Source organism: Triplophysa dalaica, chromosome 23 (assembly GCF_015846415.1).
Source record: "Triplophysa dalaica isolate WHDGS20190420 chromosome 23, ASM1584641v1, whole genome shotgun sequence".
NCBI classification, from domain to species: domain Eukaryota; kingdom Metazoa; phylum Chordata; class Actinopteri; order Cypriniformes; family Nemacheilidae; genus Triplophysa; species Triplophysa dalaica.
In genome coordinates, this window is record NC_079564.1 from 10,669,314 (window position 1) to 10,686,859 (window position 17,546).

General features: G+C 38.4%; 2 protein-coding genes across 2 annotated transcripts; both read right to left on the bottom strand.

Moving 5' to 3' along the window:
- Positions 1 to 548: 548 nt before the first annotated feature.
- Positions 549 to 7,105, bottom strand: nrn1a (neuritin 1a). The gene is made up of 3 exons (XM_056739096.1): positions 6,736 to 7,105; positions 4,117 to 4,261; positions 549 to 2,178 (listed from the first exon to the last, which is right to left on the bottom strand). Exons 1-3 carry the CDS (start codon positions 6,788 to 6,790, stop codon positions 1,950 to 1,952), a joined length of 429 nt encoding a protein of 142 aa, XP_056595074.1. The 5' UTR covers positions 6,791 to 7,105; the 3' UTR covers positions 549 to 1,949.
- A 2,846-nt stretch (positions 7,106 to 9,951) lies between these two features.
- On the bottom strand, positions 9,952 to 17,253 carry LOC130412859 (coagulation factor XIII A chain-like). Its single transcript, XM_056737639.1, has 14 exons — positions 17,112 to 17,253; positions 16,676 to 16,861; positions 15,571 to 15,822; positions 15,338 to 15,456; positions 14,444 to 14,551; positions 14,183 to 14,360; positions 13,833 to 13,971; positions 13,227 to 13,330; positions 11,965 to 12,053; positions 11,689 to 11,842; positions 11,326 to 11,604; positions 11,082 to 11,242; positions 10,851 to 10,987; positions 9,952 to 10,096 (listed from the first exon to the last, which is right to left on the bottom strand). Exons 1-14 carry the CDS (start codon positions 17,251 to 17,253, stop codon positions 9,952 to 9,954), a joined length of 2,193 nt encoding a protein of 730 aa, XP_056593617.1.
- Between the last annotated feature and the right edge of the window lie 293 nt (positions 17,254 to 17,546).

The following is a 17,546-nucleotide window of genomic DNA, read 5'->3' on the forward strand; positions in this document are numbered from 1 at the left end:
CCTTCATCTTAATATTCACAGGTATCCATCAAAAAACGCCGTACTTTAAATTGCCAGGGATCAATTTTTTGTTGCATAACATTTTTTAAATCTATAGAAATATGCAGTATCATTTCCTTATATTTAATTTTTCAATGTTGTCGCCGTCAATAGGGTTCTCGTTCAGACAAGCGCCGTACAGTACGCGTTTAGAAATGCGCTGAGTGCGGGACAATCAATATGAAACGACTCTCTCTGCCACCTTATTAATAATAAAACAATACGTCTTCACTCGACAGAGCCTCGCCCGCGTACATGCGCGCCTGCGCGCTCGTTCATGTACGTTTGGGGAGCTGGAAGAGAGAAAAAATGCTGTACTGAACATGAATGCCGTGGCTCTCGTTCGTCTACACAGGGACAGATTTTATTTTATTTTAATGATAGACATTTGTTAACTATCGCTTCCTTTGCAAATGAAAACAAAATTAGATGAACGATTCATGCATAGTTTAGATAAAGACATTGGCATCACCACCACAGAGGCTGAATCAATGAAAACAACACAAATCTCTTTTTAAACAGTAACTGTTTTTATTTAATACTTTTTAAATACTTCTTTTTAGCAGTCTATTTTTATATACCTGTATAATCAATCTGTTTTAAAACTGTATCGGTTAAAGTATCTCTCTTTTTCATATCACATACATCTCTTATTTACTTGTATGGTTTTGAATATTCAGGTATTTCATATGCAACATCCCCAGAAACGAACAAACGAACGAACAAACAAAATACACATCTTTTGAAGGCAGTGAAACGTGGTCTATGCCTTGGCAACATCAAATAAAGCTAGCAAAATGCACTTCATCCAACTAGTAATGTCACAGGTCCTGATATTGTCGTGCTACGATACTGTCGGGAGAAATACTGGCCACTCTTTACATTGCAGTGTGTAATTACGTAAGCACTGCGTCATAATAATGAACTGCTTGTACTTGATGTGTCATTATTTCAGAAGCTGCTCACTGTTACACGTTGTTAGCCTATATGTTATGTGTAATAGTGACACTGTAATGTAAAGTGTTACCCTTATACTTTTATATTTCCTACATAGAAAGAGATAAATCTTTTTGAAATGAAATGAAATAGATTTTCTTCTATGAACACTGGATTCTGGAAAAGAATGGCAACAGTCAACACTCAACTCAGACTCTTTTCCTGGCTACATATGACATGCTTAAGTTCATTTTATTAATAAAACTCCCTCTAAAATCTGATTTATTTCTTCTCTGTGTTCCACTAAGTAGATGCCTGTAGTCTTTCCTGAGGTTTCTTTATTGTTATCTTTATTATTATTATTTATATTATTAGCATTGTGATTAGAGATGTTCTCCATGTAGGCCTATTTTTGAATTCGAGGGTCAGCGAAATTTCTAACCCCCTCACACATTCAAATACTTGGCTTGACTAAACGAAATGTATAGATGAAAAGTAAATCTTGAACATTGTGAAAAAGCAAACGTAGGTCTGCGAACAAGGAGAACTCTAAACCAGTTCGATGAAAGAATATTTCCTATCTTTCTATATGCATGACGACCATGTGAAGAGCCTACAGTATTAATTCATACATAACAGACGGCAATGTTATAAAATGCTGCTATTCTAACCAGGACCTTTCATAAATTCAGGCCGTCATTTGAACTCAATATCTGATAAATATTTAATGAAATCGACCCAGAGTCAGGCAAATGTGCTTGAGCATTCCCAGAAGACCTCTGGTCGCCATTGTCTCCTGCAAAAATCGTCTTTTCTCCAGATGAAATATATAAATCCATTTGTGTGAGCATGAATTTTGACCTTCGTTATTCTTTTTTATTTTATTTTTTGTGTTGATGGGGTTCCTTGTCTTTCCTCGTCTCTTCTCTTATTTTTTTGTAGTGTGTTGTGTTGTTTTCTTCCTTCCCCGTGGGTTAAAACTGAATCCACGTCACGAGCGTAGACAGTGCAGTCAGGATCAGCGTTAAGCCGTACGGAACCGCTGACCGGCTCGCCCCGTTTCCACCAGCACACAGTTCAAACAAGCTGCCGCGGAAGTCCAGATTTCTGGACTCTTTTTTCAGCTTCTCCCACAGATCTGTGGCTCCCTCCTGACAGTCTGCCAGAGCAGTGGTCGCACATGAATGGAAATCATCCCAGTAACTGCAAATCAAACATTAAAAACTCATTATTTATGTCTAGTTTGCGTCGCACGTAATAATGCTGCCAGCCGTTCCAGAAAATAATCAAACGCCATGTTTTCGTAGTTCACTAAAGTAGCCACAATGTTAATGTGTTGTAATTTCATGTGTTTAGTAATAATTCAACTGCTCTTTTTTTATTAATGACGGGTTATTTTCAACATAATCCAATTTAAATATAAAAAGAATTTAGATCAAGTTTTTTGAATTCATGGTTTCAATTGCATTTTTGTCCTTTTTGCAATACAATGAAATGTATATGTATGAAGCTTTCCTGTAGCTCAGTGGTAAGACTATTGCGTTAACAAGGCAAGGTTGTGGGTTCAATCCCAGGGGATTGCAAACACCTATGTAAAATGTATAGGATAAAGCAATGTAAATCGCTTTGGATAAACGCGTCTGCTAAATGTAAATGTAAATCGGTTTTTTTAATCCTACAAAATGAAACTACTTTTTATTTTCCTACATGAATATATAATTGCTTTTTAAGAAACATTAAATTATTTTACATATAATTAAAATCTATAAATTATTATAAAATATGTTTTTTTATTCTTTTTTTTTATTTCAAACAACTTCCTTATTAACAATACAAGTACGGTAATGAATTTAACATTTTGTCCAAAATAATTGTATGTTCATAAGGATATAATGCTTTAACGTGTTCAGAAATACATTACAAACTCAAACATATCATATTTATATAGACGTCTCTTGATTTCGGATGTACAGATCATTCGTGCTATTGTATCTCCTCGCGTACGCATGCAGGAGTAGAGAGGGCACGAGGGAAACCCGAGTTGTAATGCGGCTCCGAAGGGAAAGTCTCCACATCACGTGTTTTCTAGTGCCCTCCCCATCTCTCTCTCTCTCTCTCACAACTCCCTCTTGCGCCCCACCCCCTTTCTCTATCCCACTCTGAAACCCATTATTTATTAATATATTTCCGGAACATCCCCCCCACTCACACACACACACACACATACTAAGCCCTAGACAACAAGTAGCCTGCAAACCCCATAGAAAATAAAAAATAATTCATATTTGCATTTGCTAAAATATAAATAGGATAAATTAATGCATGTCATTTTTCCTAAATAAAGAAATTTAATTTGCATTACTTTCAATAAGCTCATATCGACATTTCTGTGTTTCTGATTGTGTTATGCTATCAAGCATATTTATGCTGTGCCCTATATCGACAATGCATGGAGCGACAAGTGAGTTCTTGCTATAGGTCTTTTCTTTGTAAAGACGGCTATGTACGTTCAAAAAATCCCAAAATCAAATTTACGTAAATCGCCCAATTGCAATTCTTTGTGAGAATACTTCAATGTATTTAATTTGATATTAAATCATCTTAAGTCGCTGAACGATTTATTTTTTAGAAATTTAAAAATGAAATAAAGTAGAACACTAAAGATTATCTGGATGTATTTTGAACATGCTTGATCTGCTATTCAGGCAAGGATTAATTGCATAAAAGAAACAGGATTTTTACATTTTACGAAATGCTTTGCATGTCTGGTTTTAATGACATTTGGTTCCGTGCCGTTTTACAGATTTGATTCGTTCAGTCACGGCAGTAAACGAACCTGTTATTTTAGAGGGCGTATCGCTTACAATAATCGTGCGCTACCTCCCGATCTGATCCAATTACGCGTGTTGACCTTTGGCACTGGCGTGTAGTGATGGTTCATCTGATTGTAATTAACTGGTGAAATGTGAATAGTGTAGCAGCGCATTAACTCCATACTGGATGTACGGGTCTATTTATGCTCATGAAGTCGAATTAAGCAAGGGGGCCCCTTGTGCCATCTGGCTCCCTTTGCTCTCTCTCTCTCACTTTCGCACATACGTTTATAACATCTTCTGTTGTGTGTTTGCACTTTTCCCTTACGTGCAGATGGTCTGAAGGTTTTCATTCTCGTCCAGCTCCTGTGGATAGTTGGCCATGTTCTCTCCCAGTCGTAGCAGGCAGTTCGAGAAACCTTTGAACACTGTATCACATTTCCCTGCCGCTCGAACCGCCTGCAGCAAATAGGCTGCATAAAGAGAAATGACCATTAAATGCTTCATTTCATGTGATTTCAAAACGATTCCATCTCCACTTCTTTAAAAGTTGTGTGTTTTTTTAAAACAAATAGATTTGTGTTCATTATTTTACTTATTATTTACCTGTTGGCCTACCAAATTTTCTGTCACATATCTCAGCGCATTAGGCCTTGTTGGATACAATAAATAGATTCAATAAAAAAACATAACTAGTCAACAAAAAAATAAGACAAGAAACACTTCCGCGATATATTGTGTATTGAGTGTGAGGGTGGCGCGTGGACAAACGATGATGTAATGGTTTACAAGAGGGTGGGGGCGAGTGGGCTTGTGTGTGGTGAGATTTTCATTCTGAGTGATTTGTATTCCCCCTCCTTTTTTCTTTACACATCTAGAAAAAAAAGTATCTTCACCTCATGACAGATCTATTAGCGAAAATTAGAAAATTTGGACACGGATGCTTTTCCTTCCCAAATTATTGACAGACTGTTGGAGTGGAAGGTCATCGTTTGATCAGTCGTGCGGATCCCTTTGCTTAACGAAGCATAAAAGCTGGTTGCTTCGGTTTGTTAAGGAACTGGCTATTGTCAATTGTGAAAGTATCTGAATATTTCAACTGGTCAGGCCGAAACTCGCACCACCGGCCTCGGTATATGAATATGAGAATTATATAATTAGGCCTAATATGAATACATTATTTGCATTGTGTGTTACCATTGTTATATAGGCCTGAATGCTGTATTTTACGTTATTTATACACACAATATGCCCTCACAGAATAAAAAGAGGACGAATTCTCCAAAGCCTTCTGCTGATCCTATAATTGAAGCAAAACTATTTTGTGTATTCATCCGACAGAATCAATATTTTAAAAACTGTACTGTAAATCACGGTGATTTATCAAATAATGATATTATATGGGCTCTATTGCCTTTTGGGAATTAATATATAATACATCGTCTATTATAGCCTTACCCTATTACACACTAATCACATTTAAAATCCGGACAAAGAAGATTGTTACTGTATCGTGCCGCACTGATGAAAGCTTACATAACGAAATATCCTGCTATAATTATGCTATCACGATCGGTTCGCCCTTTTTCAATAAGCAACCATTTTAAGCATTTTTCCGACTGTAATTCCTGCTACAGATTAAGTCAAATTCATAGATGCGTTACCTTGTATAAGGGTATTTGTTGCCTATTTCGTCCTCAACATTTTCGATCAAAATAATGTTGATCAGACTTCAACATGGCGGATATGAGGAGGAGAAATGCAACGACGCTCTTCACAATATCGTGCAGCTCACAGAAAACCTTGTTCTGTGGAGATGGCTGATTTCGTATAAAATTGACGTCAATAACTCGTGCAATGTTCTCGTATAGAACAATAGACACCACTTTGAACGAATGTGAATTATGAAATCTTTTTCGTCTTCTGCACGGCGTATGGTCTATATTTAGATCGCATCGAAGATAGACTCACCTATCTACTGTACTAGTGGTCACGACCACCTTACTAGACCCTGTCAGCGTTACTGGTGTCAAACTGGCACATAATATGTTCATTGAAGTCAGGAGATGGTTGTGGCAAATTAATAGTTCAACTGGGTTACGAATCAAGCGGACATTTTTTTCGACGAACGAGCACAATAAAATTGGTCGTGTCCGAATATTCTTACATGTTTGTTGGAGTGACCTGCAGTCCTTTACAATACCAAAATTATGCCAATTTAAAAGTCACAACATTACAAAGACATTAAGCTAGCCTACTTGTAAATTCTGAAACAACGCCTTTAAAATGATTGTCATGAAACAATAGATTGTCAATTATATTTTAGAGCATCCATTGGTCGAATGCGTGAATGTAAATGGACTCAACAAACTGGACCATCCAAAACTCTTTATGCATCTATTAAACTCACTTTTCAGGAAAAAACAAGAATAACGATTATCTATGACCGACGAATGGCAAAACGCATTTAATTTATTATTACCTGTTCAATGTTGTTTGTTTGAAATGGGGTTTGAATTATTTATTGCGGAGAGGGTCGGGCGGTCCCACACTTCCTGCAACTTGCTCCATAAAGATTTGCTTTATTTTTGTAATCTCTAAAATGGGAAGGAGGAGAAGTAGACTTCGACATGACCGTATTGCCGCAGTTATGACATTAAAGCACATTCGTTTGTCTTTATACAATTCGTTATTGTGTTGTCTCATTTAAAGTCCCCCCATTTACACATCTAATCGCTATCCGGACAGTAACGTAACAATTAAATATGCATTCGATTGCACCAACATGCGCCCTACAAATACAGAAAGCGTATCGTAATGTCCACCCTTTTCTTATCTATAAACTAGTCGTTTCAAATTTAATGCATATACAATGAGATGAAAAGCAGTTTTGAAAATGGAAAAGTCCGCGCATCTCAAAATGTACACGGGAAATAAATGGACTCACCTATTTGAACAGCAAGAAACAATGAAATATATCTTCCGGTCAAAGTTAATCCCATCCTACGTCCAGTAAAACCATTGGAGTATATACCAATTTTAGAGAGTTTGGAGTGGAAAAGATTGCCAAATGTGAGCGCTGAACATCGCCGTTTAGTAAAAGCAGCTCTTCAGAAAGTATGTACGATGTTCCCGTGCGGTAAGGCGCAGAGGAGTGAAATGGTGCACCCCGTTAAGAGAAGGCGGTAATGCCTCGTGTTTTTTCTCTCCCTGCTTCACGCCCACATCTCATGCTTGACGTAAAATTCACCGTCGGACTCCCCACTTCTCTATTTTCTCATTTGCTAGACCGGGCTGCTCCCCTTCTCCCAGTGCACTGGCAATTGGGATTGCGGAGATGTCCGCATATATGTGCTCTCTGGTGGGTCACCTATCCACCCTCACGAAATAAGCTGTCTGTCTGCACGTTTTGCCGTGACCCATATACAGATGCAGATTTCATGACATCAGGTTGGGTGGACTATAGGGTTGCAGGAATTTTCTTAGATTGAGGTTGTCAAAGTCTGGTTCACACGTGTTGGTAAATTCAATTAAAATAGTTTCGAAATGAGCATATGAATTTGGCTGTCCGAATATAGTCCCGTAAAAATATCAGTTTGTGAATTAATTTATAAAAGAAAATATGATTTTGTCTCAATTCACCGCATTGAGATTACCAGGGACTCTAATGGGTTGACCCGAGGCAAATTATGTACAGTAGTGGTAAAAACAATTGAGGACTGGGATCTTTTTGCTCTGAAATAACATGTATCCTCAGGTTAAGCATCATTAAAGAAACATTTGATGTCAAGGAGACAAACGTTATAGTAACAAAAGCCAACGAAAATGCTTTCAAAGAAGTCGATTTCATACAAAAAAATGGTAATACTTTACAACATTGAGTAAAACTAACATTTGTTATTCTGTAGATGTGGAAAATTACTGGAATCAATTCATACTGGTTGAGATAGGGTTACATTAAAAGTGAGAGAAAGGCAGTGATGAAGTCTGAATCACCGAAAAAAGTTCCCTGCTGACGTCAGCGGAATTTGTAGCCAACCAATGGGTACTGAGTATGCATTGCACATCTTTTTTTTTCACAGAGACTGACTTCAGGAGGAGAATACTAAAAAGTTACCTAGGGCATTATAGCTGAAGGAGAATCCGATCAGTGAGGAGAAACCATGTTCACGTCTCTGCTGAGTAATGAGGTCCCTCGACAGTTCATTTACAGTCCAGATTAAAGCTCAGGAGTCCGATGCCTTCAGGACTTCTCACGATATAGGCTAATCGAAATTTCTTTAGTCGTTAATAGTAAGAAAGTCATTCACTGGGATTTGAACAATATAGTCTTTTATTACGCATTAAAATGGGAATGCCTTTAAGACGTTTCTGCATACGCATTTATATCACAAATATAATAAAATACTTTGCTTCAGACTTGTATAACGATTCGTTGTATAACCACGATCTCAAGGTTTATCGTTACAATATCGTGAAGGCTGTTTTATTTCTAGAGTAGGCCTATTACGCACACGACCACAGAGCCCGAACATTGTCGGATGTTTTGTCGCCATCTTTTGGCGGAGGTGTGCTACAACACCATAATACGTCTGCGGGCGCGTTATCATTTTCATCACAGACAAACATTTCGACCCTGAATAATAATGTTAGACGGCCGTCTTGATGAAAATCGAGTGATGTGTCAGCTCGTATAAAACATAGTCAAGTGGACCACGATTTCAGCGGCACCGCAAGAAAAATAATGCCGGTCCGTCAGGGAATCCCTGTTTAATGTGTTTGTCCCCATCCGACCCAGCAATTACTCAGAGAGGTTTTCCGTGGTGACTCATTCAGGTGGGTGTGGGGAAGGCTTGGGGAAAGGAGGGGAGACAGAAATAGAGAACGAGAGAGGGGTATTCCAGCAGCATTGATGCAGTAAAGTGGGCTGTCTAAACCACGGCATGTCTCATTAAAATGGAAGGAGTGGACTGAGTGAGGTAAGGCGGGCTGCGGCAACAGAGGAGCTTTCCTTGCCTTGAATGAATCGGGTAGGTAAATGCGGACAAGAAATATGGGGAAAATTCAGCACCACAATACGCACATTTGTTCTACAAATTGTTTTACACATTTGTTCACCACATAGATACCAGAAAGTGAGTAAATGAACAGACTTCTGTCATTTGTTTAAATACCAACAAATGTCATATTTCTTTTACTATGAATTAAGATATCTGTGAGCCAGCTGATCTGAGGATTGACCAGTGTTGGGTAAGTTACTCTGAAAAAGTAATTAATTACTAGATACTCATAAAATATTCAAAAGTGTAATTAGATTACTGTCCAAATTACTCTGTCCAAAAAGTATTTAGTTACTCATTACTAATTACTTTCTATATCCTACATCAATGTAGTTAAGTTATTCAAGGATAGACATGAAACGGCTTATTGAATTCATTCAAATAATATTATTAACTGACCAAAGTATTACAAATGTGAGAATTATTCGTTAAAGCACATATTTTAAAGTATGACTTTGAATTTTGAAGTCAATTACGCTATTGCACACGCATATATTTAACAAAGTATTTAGTTTAATTGCATCAAAAGTAACTGTATTTAAATTACAGAAAACATATGAGTAATCCCTTACTTTACTTTTTCAAGGGAAAAGTAATTAAATTACAGTAACTAGTTACACCCAACACTGACATTGACTATATAGTGTTTTTATGCAATGCTATGTGAATGTGTATGAATGTGTAAGATTTGCAGGAAAGAATCCATTAATTTGCTTTCTGATTAATGTTTATTGTTAAAATGCATTAGCAAACCATGCTTTGTGGCATTATAGCAGAAAGAAAAAATGCATTATGATTATAACTTCGTCCTGACCCTTACCCTCACCCAACCAAAGACAAATTTATGTTTTTCTTCACGAATTTCAGAGTATATTTTCGATATATTTCCCAATTCTATCTTCACACTCAACTTGCTATTCATCCTTAACACTGGGGAGGTCAGGCGTCTATCCCAAAAGACATTTAAATCATTATATTGGATTGTATTTCAAACAGACATTTGTGAAGCAAGCCAAGCTAAATTAATAATGTACGTAATGTATGAGAATTCTTCTTTTTCTGTTTTTCTCTTCTTGGTCTTTCTGGGTCGGTCATTCATACGGTCAGACTGCAAGTATGTCGATTTCCAGCTGATTGGTGACCTGTCTCAAACGAGCGCAGTCCAGACCTGCTATCAACACCCTCTTGCCAGGATTCAAAGGGGTGATGGACTCTGTATATTGCAATACGCCACCAGGTAAAATTTGTCTGCAAGCATAAACATACACGTTAGTTCATTTATCTAACTAACTTCATTCACAACTATCTATATTAAAAATATAAAAGACGTCATATTATAATATTACACAATATTATACGTTTATATATAAATTCTTATCACATATAAGTATATAATCGCTGTCCCTCTGAAACCTCACATGTCCAAATCGGCTATTTTTCAGGAAATGAAATAAACACTACTTTTAAATCATTACATACTGTGTTGTCAAAGTTGACAAGCACTTTTTAATGCTTTTTGTTTAGATATTTCCAAAACCCAGTGACAAACATAAGGGGCGACAAATGTTAATGATTTGACAAAATATAAAAAGTCCCCAAATATGGAGATACAAGGTTTTGGGAGGACAGCAGCGATATAACTTCTCCAGCAGAGAAAAAGGAAGGGATTGTTTGCTTATTTACTCTCACGCCATTTCAAAAGAAGATATTTTGAATTATGTTGGTCACCGAACAACATCGACCCCCTTGGCTTTCTTTGTTTGGACACAAAAGCACTTGGACATTTCTCAAAATATCTTCTCTTGTGTTCCACAGAAGAATGTGTCACATACAGATGTGAGCCAAGTGAGAGTGAATTAAAGATGACAGAATTTTTTTATTTTGGGGCGAATAACCCTTTGAGCCAGTATTTAGGGACGGTTTTGTCTGTATTTGATACTTAATTGGATGATCCTGAATATCTATGAATATGGACAGATATGAGACTGTTGAAGCGGCTTACTTGTAGGACTTGAATTTGGTCTGTATCAGACCGGGTGAGTCAAGGCGTAACTGAACGTCTTCCAGGGCGAAATTAAAGAGATTCCGGAATTCCACAATGACGGTGAAATCTTTGCCCACCTGGGGACTTCCGCTCACCTGTACATGAAATTTAGGAACATTAACAGTTAGATAAATAAAAAAATCAGATCATCAACAAGTTCCCATGTGAATGGTTGCTCAGGAAATATACCAGTATGGTGAGCTCGGGAGGGCGAAGGGTGACAACTCTCATTCTGGTGAGGGTCACGCCTGTTTCCTGAATTCTACCGTTCACGACAAACAGCAGATTGGATTGCTCCACCAGATGGGCCATGTACTCCGTAGCTCGGACGTCTATCAGCAGGTTCTCAGCTGTAAATTGAGAGTATATTCAGGAAAAACCAAAAAAAGAATCCTAAATGTATTATTTATCAAATTAATAACGGATGTCATACTTTTCCAAGCCTCAACAGTAGCTTGTCTGGTTTCCTGCTTGACGGTGGTGCTAGTAACCCCGGTGTAAAATACCACAGAGCCAGTGATGGTGGCATTGATGGTGCAGCGTTTACTGGTCTGGTTATTAATGTGCATGGTGAGCTTGAAGTCTTCACCCACTTTGATAGTATTGGCTTGGAGTTGGATGTCCACCCCAGCTTCACCAGGATCGTCGTATTCTCTTGAAGGAACACCACGGCTCTCAGCCATCTGCATGGCCTGCTTGTCACTCTTGCTTCCTGGAGTCAAGACGATGATCGAGAAATAAGGACAGGGCGCTGTGGCAGCAAATGATTCTTGAAAGTGAAAGCAGATGAACTTACCCTCTGGATACTTGTAGGTAGAAGTGACGTCTTCATATTGATTACTGTTAATTAATTTAGTCACGACGCGTTTTCCCACATAGGTAGTGTCCACATGGAGGATCTTGGTTTTTCCATACTTATCAATCTGATGGTAAACCACATCACTGTTCAACTGAAAACAGGAGAGGGTGCGATATGCAGTTAGCAGTAGATGAACAACTAAAGAAATGTCCAGTCACACATGTGAAGATGTTCTAATCAGTGGACAACTTCTAATAAACATGGCTTCCTTACCTCTGCAAACACAAACTTCCCATCAAATGGGTAGCTCAGTTCTCCTTCTTTTATGGCAGTGACTGATGTCGGACCACAGCGATAAAGACCTAAACAACATCATGTAGTTATCATTTTTATCTAATAACGACGTGCATTTTGGATGTACTTGTTTGGGCACCCATACTTTACTATGTAAAAGTCTTTATCAGACCAGATGTTGATGGAGCAGAGATGTTCAAACAGATAATCCTTAAAGGGATACTTCACCCAAAAATGAAAATTCTGTCATCATTTACTCACACTTAGATGGTTCAAAACCTGTATAAATGCATTTGTTTTACTGAACACACAGGAAGAAATTGGGAATAATGTCAGATCTAACCCACCATTTACTGCCATAGGTGGGAAAATAAACACTGTGGGAGGCAATGGGGGGGTCAGATTTTGGTGAACCATCCCTAATGTGACGAGGTGCCGTTCTGGGATCAGCGTCACCTGGGAAACGGCCCGGCAGCTAGTGCTGATTGAGATCACCTGATGACGATTAGCTGCCGGGCATAAAAGCAGCGTGCTCCCAGCACTCTGGGTCCCGATTCATAAGACGCCTAACGCTTGGTCCTTTCTAAATCCCCCACGAGAGAGTGTGCGAGAGGCCAGCGAGGGAAACACAGGACACCAGACTGCACGAGCACGGATCGGACGACAGCACACAACGAGCACCCCGGACATCACAGTTTTGGACATTATTTTATGTTTTATAATAAATTCCCCACCGGGGTTGCTATGCCTTATCAGTTTTGTCTGTCGTATTCTCTTACCCCGTCACACTCTAAACACCGAACAGATGGAGGGGACGAATGCTATTTAAAGACTGATGTCCTCTTTAAAGGTCTTTGGATTTTGGGTATATTATTCTTGAAACTGAAATTCACAAATTGAGGTCAGTTTGCTTGTTCACGTGGATCTAAATCATCTAAATGCTGGAAACTGTATAGTAAATATACTTCAAACCCAGTTTTTCACCTGCTGTTAATGATAACGCACGTTTTCCATAAATTAAAGATTTTGTTTGTTGATTATCTGTCTTACAATATCTGTAACAGGGCTGAAAAGTTGAGCTTTTTGAATTCAAGTAATAGGACTATCAATGAATACTAATTTGAGAAACTTTATGATATTAAAATATCTTATATTTATGATATTTATGATATAAACCCATTGGAAAAGCAAAGTTAGTTTGGGACTTTATGAATTATATCAAATCATAAGGAGGATCTTACCATCACTGGTCTCCTGAGGGGTGCTGTCAACCACCTGCCAGCCAGAGAATTTCTGTGGCAGATCAGTTCTTTTCATGTACACCTCATTCCAGCAGTGATAGTTCCTGTAAAAACACAGTATCCTTACCTTTCAAACACAATAAATCATGATACCAACAGTGAATAACAACAATGAACTGAGCCGTGACTTGGATCTTAAAGGCTTAAAGTGTAAGATTCAGGAGGATCTATTGACAGAAATGCAATATAAAATACATAACTATGTGTTCAGAGGTGTATAAAGACCGTAAATAATCAAGCGTTATGTTTTTATAACCTTAGAATGAGCTATTTCACCGCGGGTCCCCTAACATGGGTGGACTATGTTGTTTCTACAGTAGCCCTCAACGGACAAACTGTTTACAAAATGCCTTATCTTCTTCCGCAAAGAGGCAAAACGTGATGACATCTTTGGCACATGTCAGCCACCGTAGTACTTAGATAGGAGGAGGGGGTGGAGTGAGCTTTTGGTTGCAATTCACAACCTCACCACTAGATTCCGCTAAAATTCACACACATGACCTACAAAACATTTGTATGCTCATGCAATGTTTTTCAAATAATCACCAGACTGAATCTCTTGTTCGAGATCTGTTCACTTTCCCGTCTTCATCCAGCATGATGTCTGTCTTCAGGTTGCCGTTGTTGTCGTGAGCGGAGTTGTAGTTGGTGATGACCCTCGCCGGTATCCCCAGACAGCGCAGAACTGGGTGGAAGGTTGAAAAAATATGTAACGCTTGCTGCTGTCTTAATCTTGGAGTTCCTTGGAGTTAGTAAGTTTTTTTAGCAGTAACGCTGTTACAAAACAGTACGATATCATTACCCCAGGATTGGGACATGTACCAAGTAAATTTGAATGGTGTCAAAACACCATGTCATGTTTCATTGTACTAAACATATAAAAAAAATAAACTTACAAGTATTCATCACACCAGCATATACCCAGCACTGGGCAAAACAAACCGGCACTGCATCTTCTCTGGCATATTTGAGCAGGATTTCAGGACTTCCGGTCCAGGCAGTGGGTGATGTGCCAATGGCGTAATCTCCACTCCAGTTTCCAACCAGAACGCCATCATCATCCTGAGAGTTCATCTGTAAATATACCATATACATTAATTTGAGAAAGTATTTAGTTAATATGTAGGAAGCGTTTTCTTTGTGAGTTCACATCATACCAGGGCTGAGCCCTGCCGGACTACTTCAGTCACATTTCCACGATATACTAGCGGTACTTTGCCAGAATCCAGAACCAGAAGGCAGGCATCCAGAACTCCTTTTTCAAACTACAAGAAAATACACAAGTTACAGGTTGAGACTTTAGTTTGTAGACATTTTGTCTTTAAAGGACGGATGAATTAAAATCACAATTTTAACCCGAGCTTTTGTTATATAAGAGGGAATCGTATTGACTCGAACATCATGTAAGTGTCAGAACTGAAAACGCCCTTGTAACTGAGATAACATCCGTTAATGACACCAGGCCCAGTGAATGCCAGGTTCTGGAATGCACCTATCCATGAAGAGATTGATAGGTTGAACACCGCCTTCACAGAAAAATATCAACGACTACTTCTCTAGCCCCGCCCACTGGTTCGCGCATGACTATTCTGAAGTAACACAATTGGAGCGGAACCAGATAGAGCGAGCAAGCAATAAACAAGCACGACGCTAAAGACAGCTAAATATTGTGCCATCCCTGGTTGTGGAAGAACACAGTCTTTCATCTGGATCTCTGTGATTTGTGTCACAAATGTGTCACATGAAATACAGATTTAGGGAGGTAATTTATAAATCAGAGGAGGTCTCCAGATAATACTAATGCCCTGCAAAAATTACTTCCAAGTGTCTTCAATGCGGCACACCCATTAAAACCAAATGTTTGTAGAGGTGGCCTCAAAACCTGGTTAGAAAATAGCCTATTACTTATTGACTTTGATGTTTTTGGATGTTAAAAACACGCAAACGTCATAAGTAGACCTCCTATAACACTATGAAACCAGAAACAAGCCCAGTTCACCAGACCTTTAATGTAAAGAATCCCAAATGATGTGAAGGGGCATTATACGAACCTGCCCATAGTTCCATGGGCGGGAGGACATGTTGTTTATTTCTCCATTGAAGATGACTCCCACATCATTCAGAACATACTCCTGCCTGTCGCTTTCTTTAGACATATACACTTGATCCGCTGTGTAGAGACACATATAGCAAGATATTGATGTTTGACCTAATGCAACATTGCAAAGGCTGTCCTGTTGTTTTATGTCAAATGAGAGCACCATGTGAATGCAGTTGTATTTACCAGAGTCCCAAGGATTGAACAGCACATAAACGTCTGTGTCAGGGTTCTTCGGGGTGCGCTGTTTTGCTAATCCCCTCACAATAGCCACAAAAGTGCGAAAGCGGCCCACGATGCAGCCGGTGTCTGGTGTGATGCCCACTGTCACCTCATTGCCATTTGTGTTTAGTACACGGCACCTCCAGATCATGTCACCTTTATCTTTTCCAAAGGACACAGTGATGTAGGTGCCCCTGTTTACATCAGGTGAACTGCCTGTGAGATGAGCGCAACAGTCATTTGCAAGAACAAGTTTTCAGCGAGGCGGACAAATTCTCCTGACAGCAATAATGACATTAAAACGCAGAATGAGGCACATCGTCTTACTGATGACGGACAGATGTTTTCCGAGGTCGGATTTTGGAATAGGATAACAACGCCTGTGTCTTTGTTCTTTTTACTTGTGCCTCTCAGGTTTTGAAAACACCAGAGATGTAATTCTAGCTTTTAGTTTTTATGCCTTTTATTGGTTTGTGATTTTCAGACCTAACTGTTTTTAGATACTGTAATTATTTTATACATTTAATACAGTCGTTTAGGCAGAATGCTAACTAATCTAGGTTGACTGACCATTCAATTTTTTAGCTTTAAAGTGTTACTTTCCATAACAAATAACGTAATTGCCATTTTGAGAGTCGTCAAATCCGTAACAATAGATTTTTATAGTCATCCCTTCTCCATTTGTTGGCTAATGTTGCTTCTTTTTTGTGCATTTTAATTAACAGAAATCCTAAAAAGTTTGTCGTCTCTCAAAAATGGTGTTCTTTTTTTGTCACGTCCTTAACGTACATTTATTTTATAATACAGAAAACATTTTCGGATTTTTAAACTCTATCATCACGGGTTTAGTAAAATGTAAACAGATGGTTCAATATATTAGTCATAAATACATTCTCTGACAGTTTATATATGTCATATATATGTCATAACGCAAGATGTCAGATACATAATGCTGGAAGTGCCCAAATGTTCTTTTTAATTAAAGCCAAAGAAAGATTTTAAACGCAGTAATGAAGCCTCTATGCAAATCTAAAATAATGTTTGAAGGAGATTTCAAAAATAAGCTCACCAATCAAAAACTCAACCTCCACGGTGTCTTCCATTATATTGAAAGGACGGTCAAATCTGATATCGATGATGAACTCTTTGTTTCGGCGCACAATCAAGTTGGTGTTCTTGTACCTGCCGGTGTTGTGAACTTTCTTGTTATCCACTATGCGCATATTAACACCCAACACTCTGAAAGATGGGCTTGCTTGAACACAAAGGAAAAACAACTTAATGATATTTCATTATCTTAGTTTCAGAACATGAAAAAAGCTAAACAGCTCATGAAAGAGAGTATCTTTAGGGTAGCCTTGCTGAACAAGACAAGCAAAAATTCTTTGTTAAAAGATATCAGGTCTTTTTTTGCCTGTTGACAATTTTAGCTTCTAAGTAATTTAAATTTAAAGATATTCTTTTTCTCACATGAACTTCACATAAAAATGGAAATATAACTTTACAAGGTGCTCTTGGTAACACCTCGTCATCCAAGAGTAACGGTTCAATCTCAGGCAGGTTAAACTCCCCTGAGTTCGAGTTGGCAATGGTTATACGGCCCTTCTGGGATTGCAGGTAAAATGTGCTGTTTTCAGGATTTGACATGATGTACACAAGTTGTCCTCACGTTAGCCTGAAGGACAGATCGGATATTACACAAAAAATACAGGGATATTGTTTTACTGCAAACAATTTATTAGATACATTTGTGAGACATTTAATATGAGGCATTCCAGGCCCAGAGGAGTACATGCGTGTTTGGTGGCAGGTGGTGTGTGTTTGAGTGAACTACAAGATTTTGTCTATTTCTTTTGTTCTCCCTCATGGGAAGATTGTGATGCAATATAGTGTTAAACTATTTTGGGAATACAAGCCTCACATTGGATCCCAGAATCATA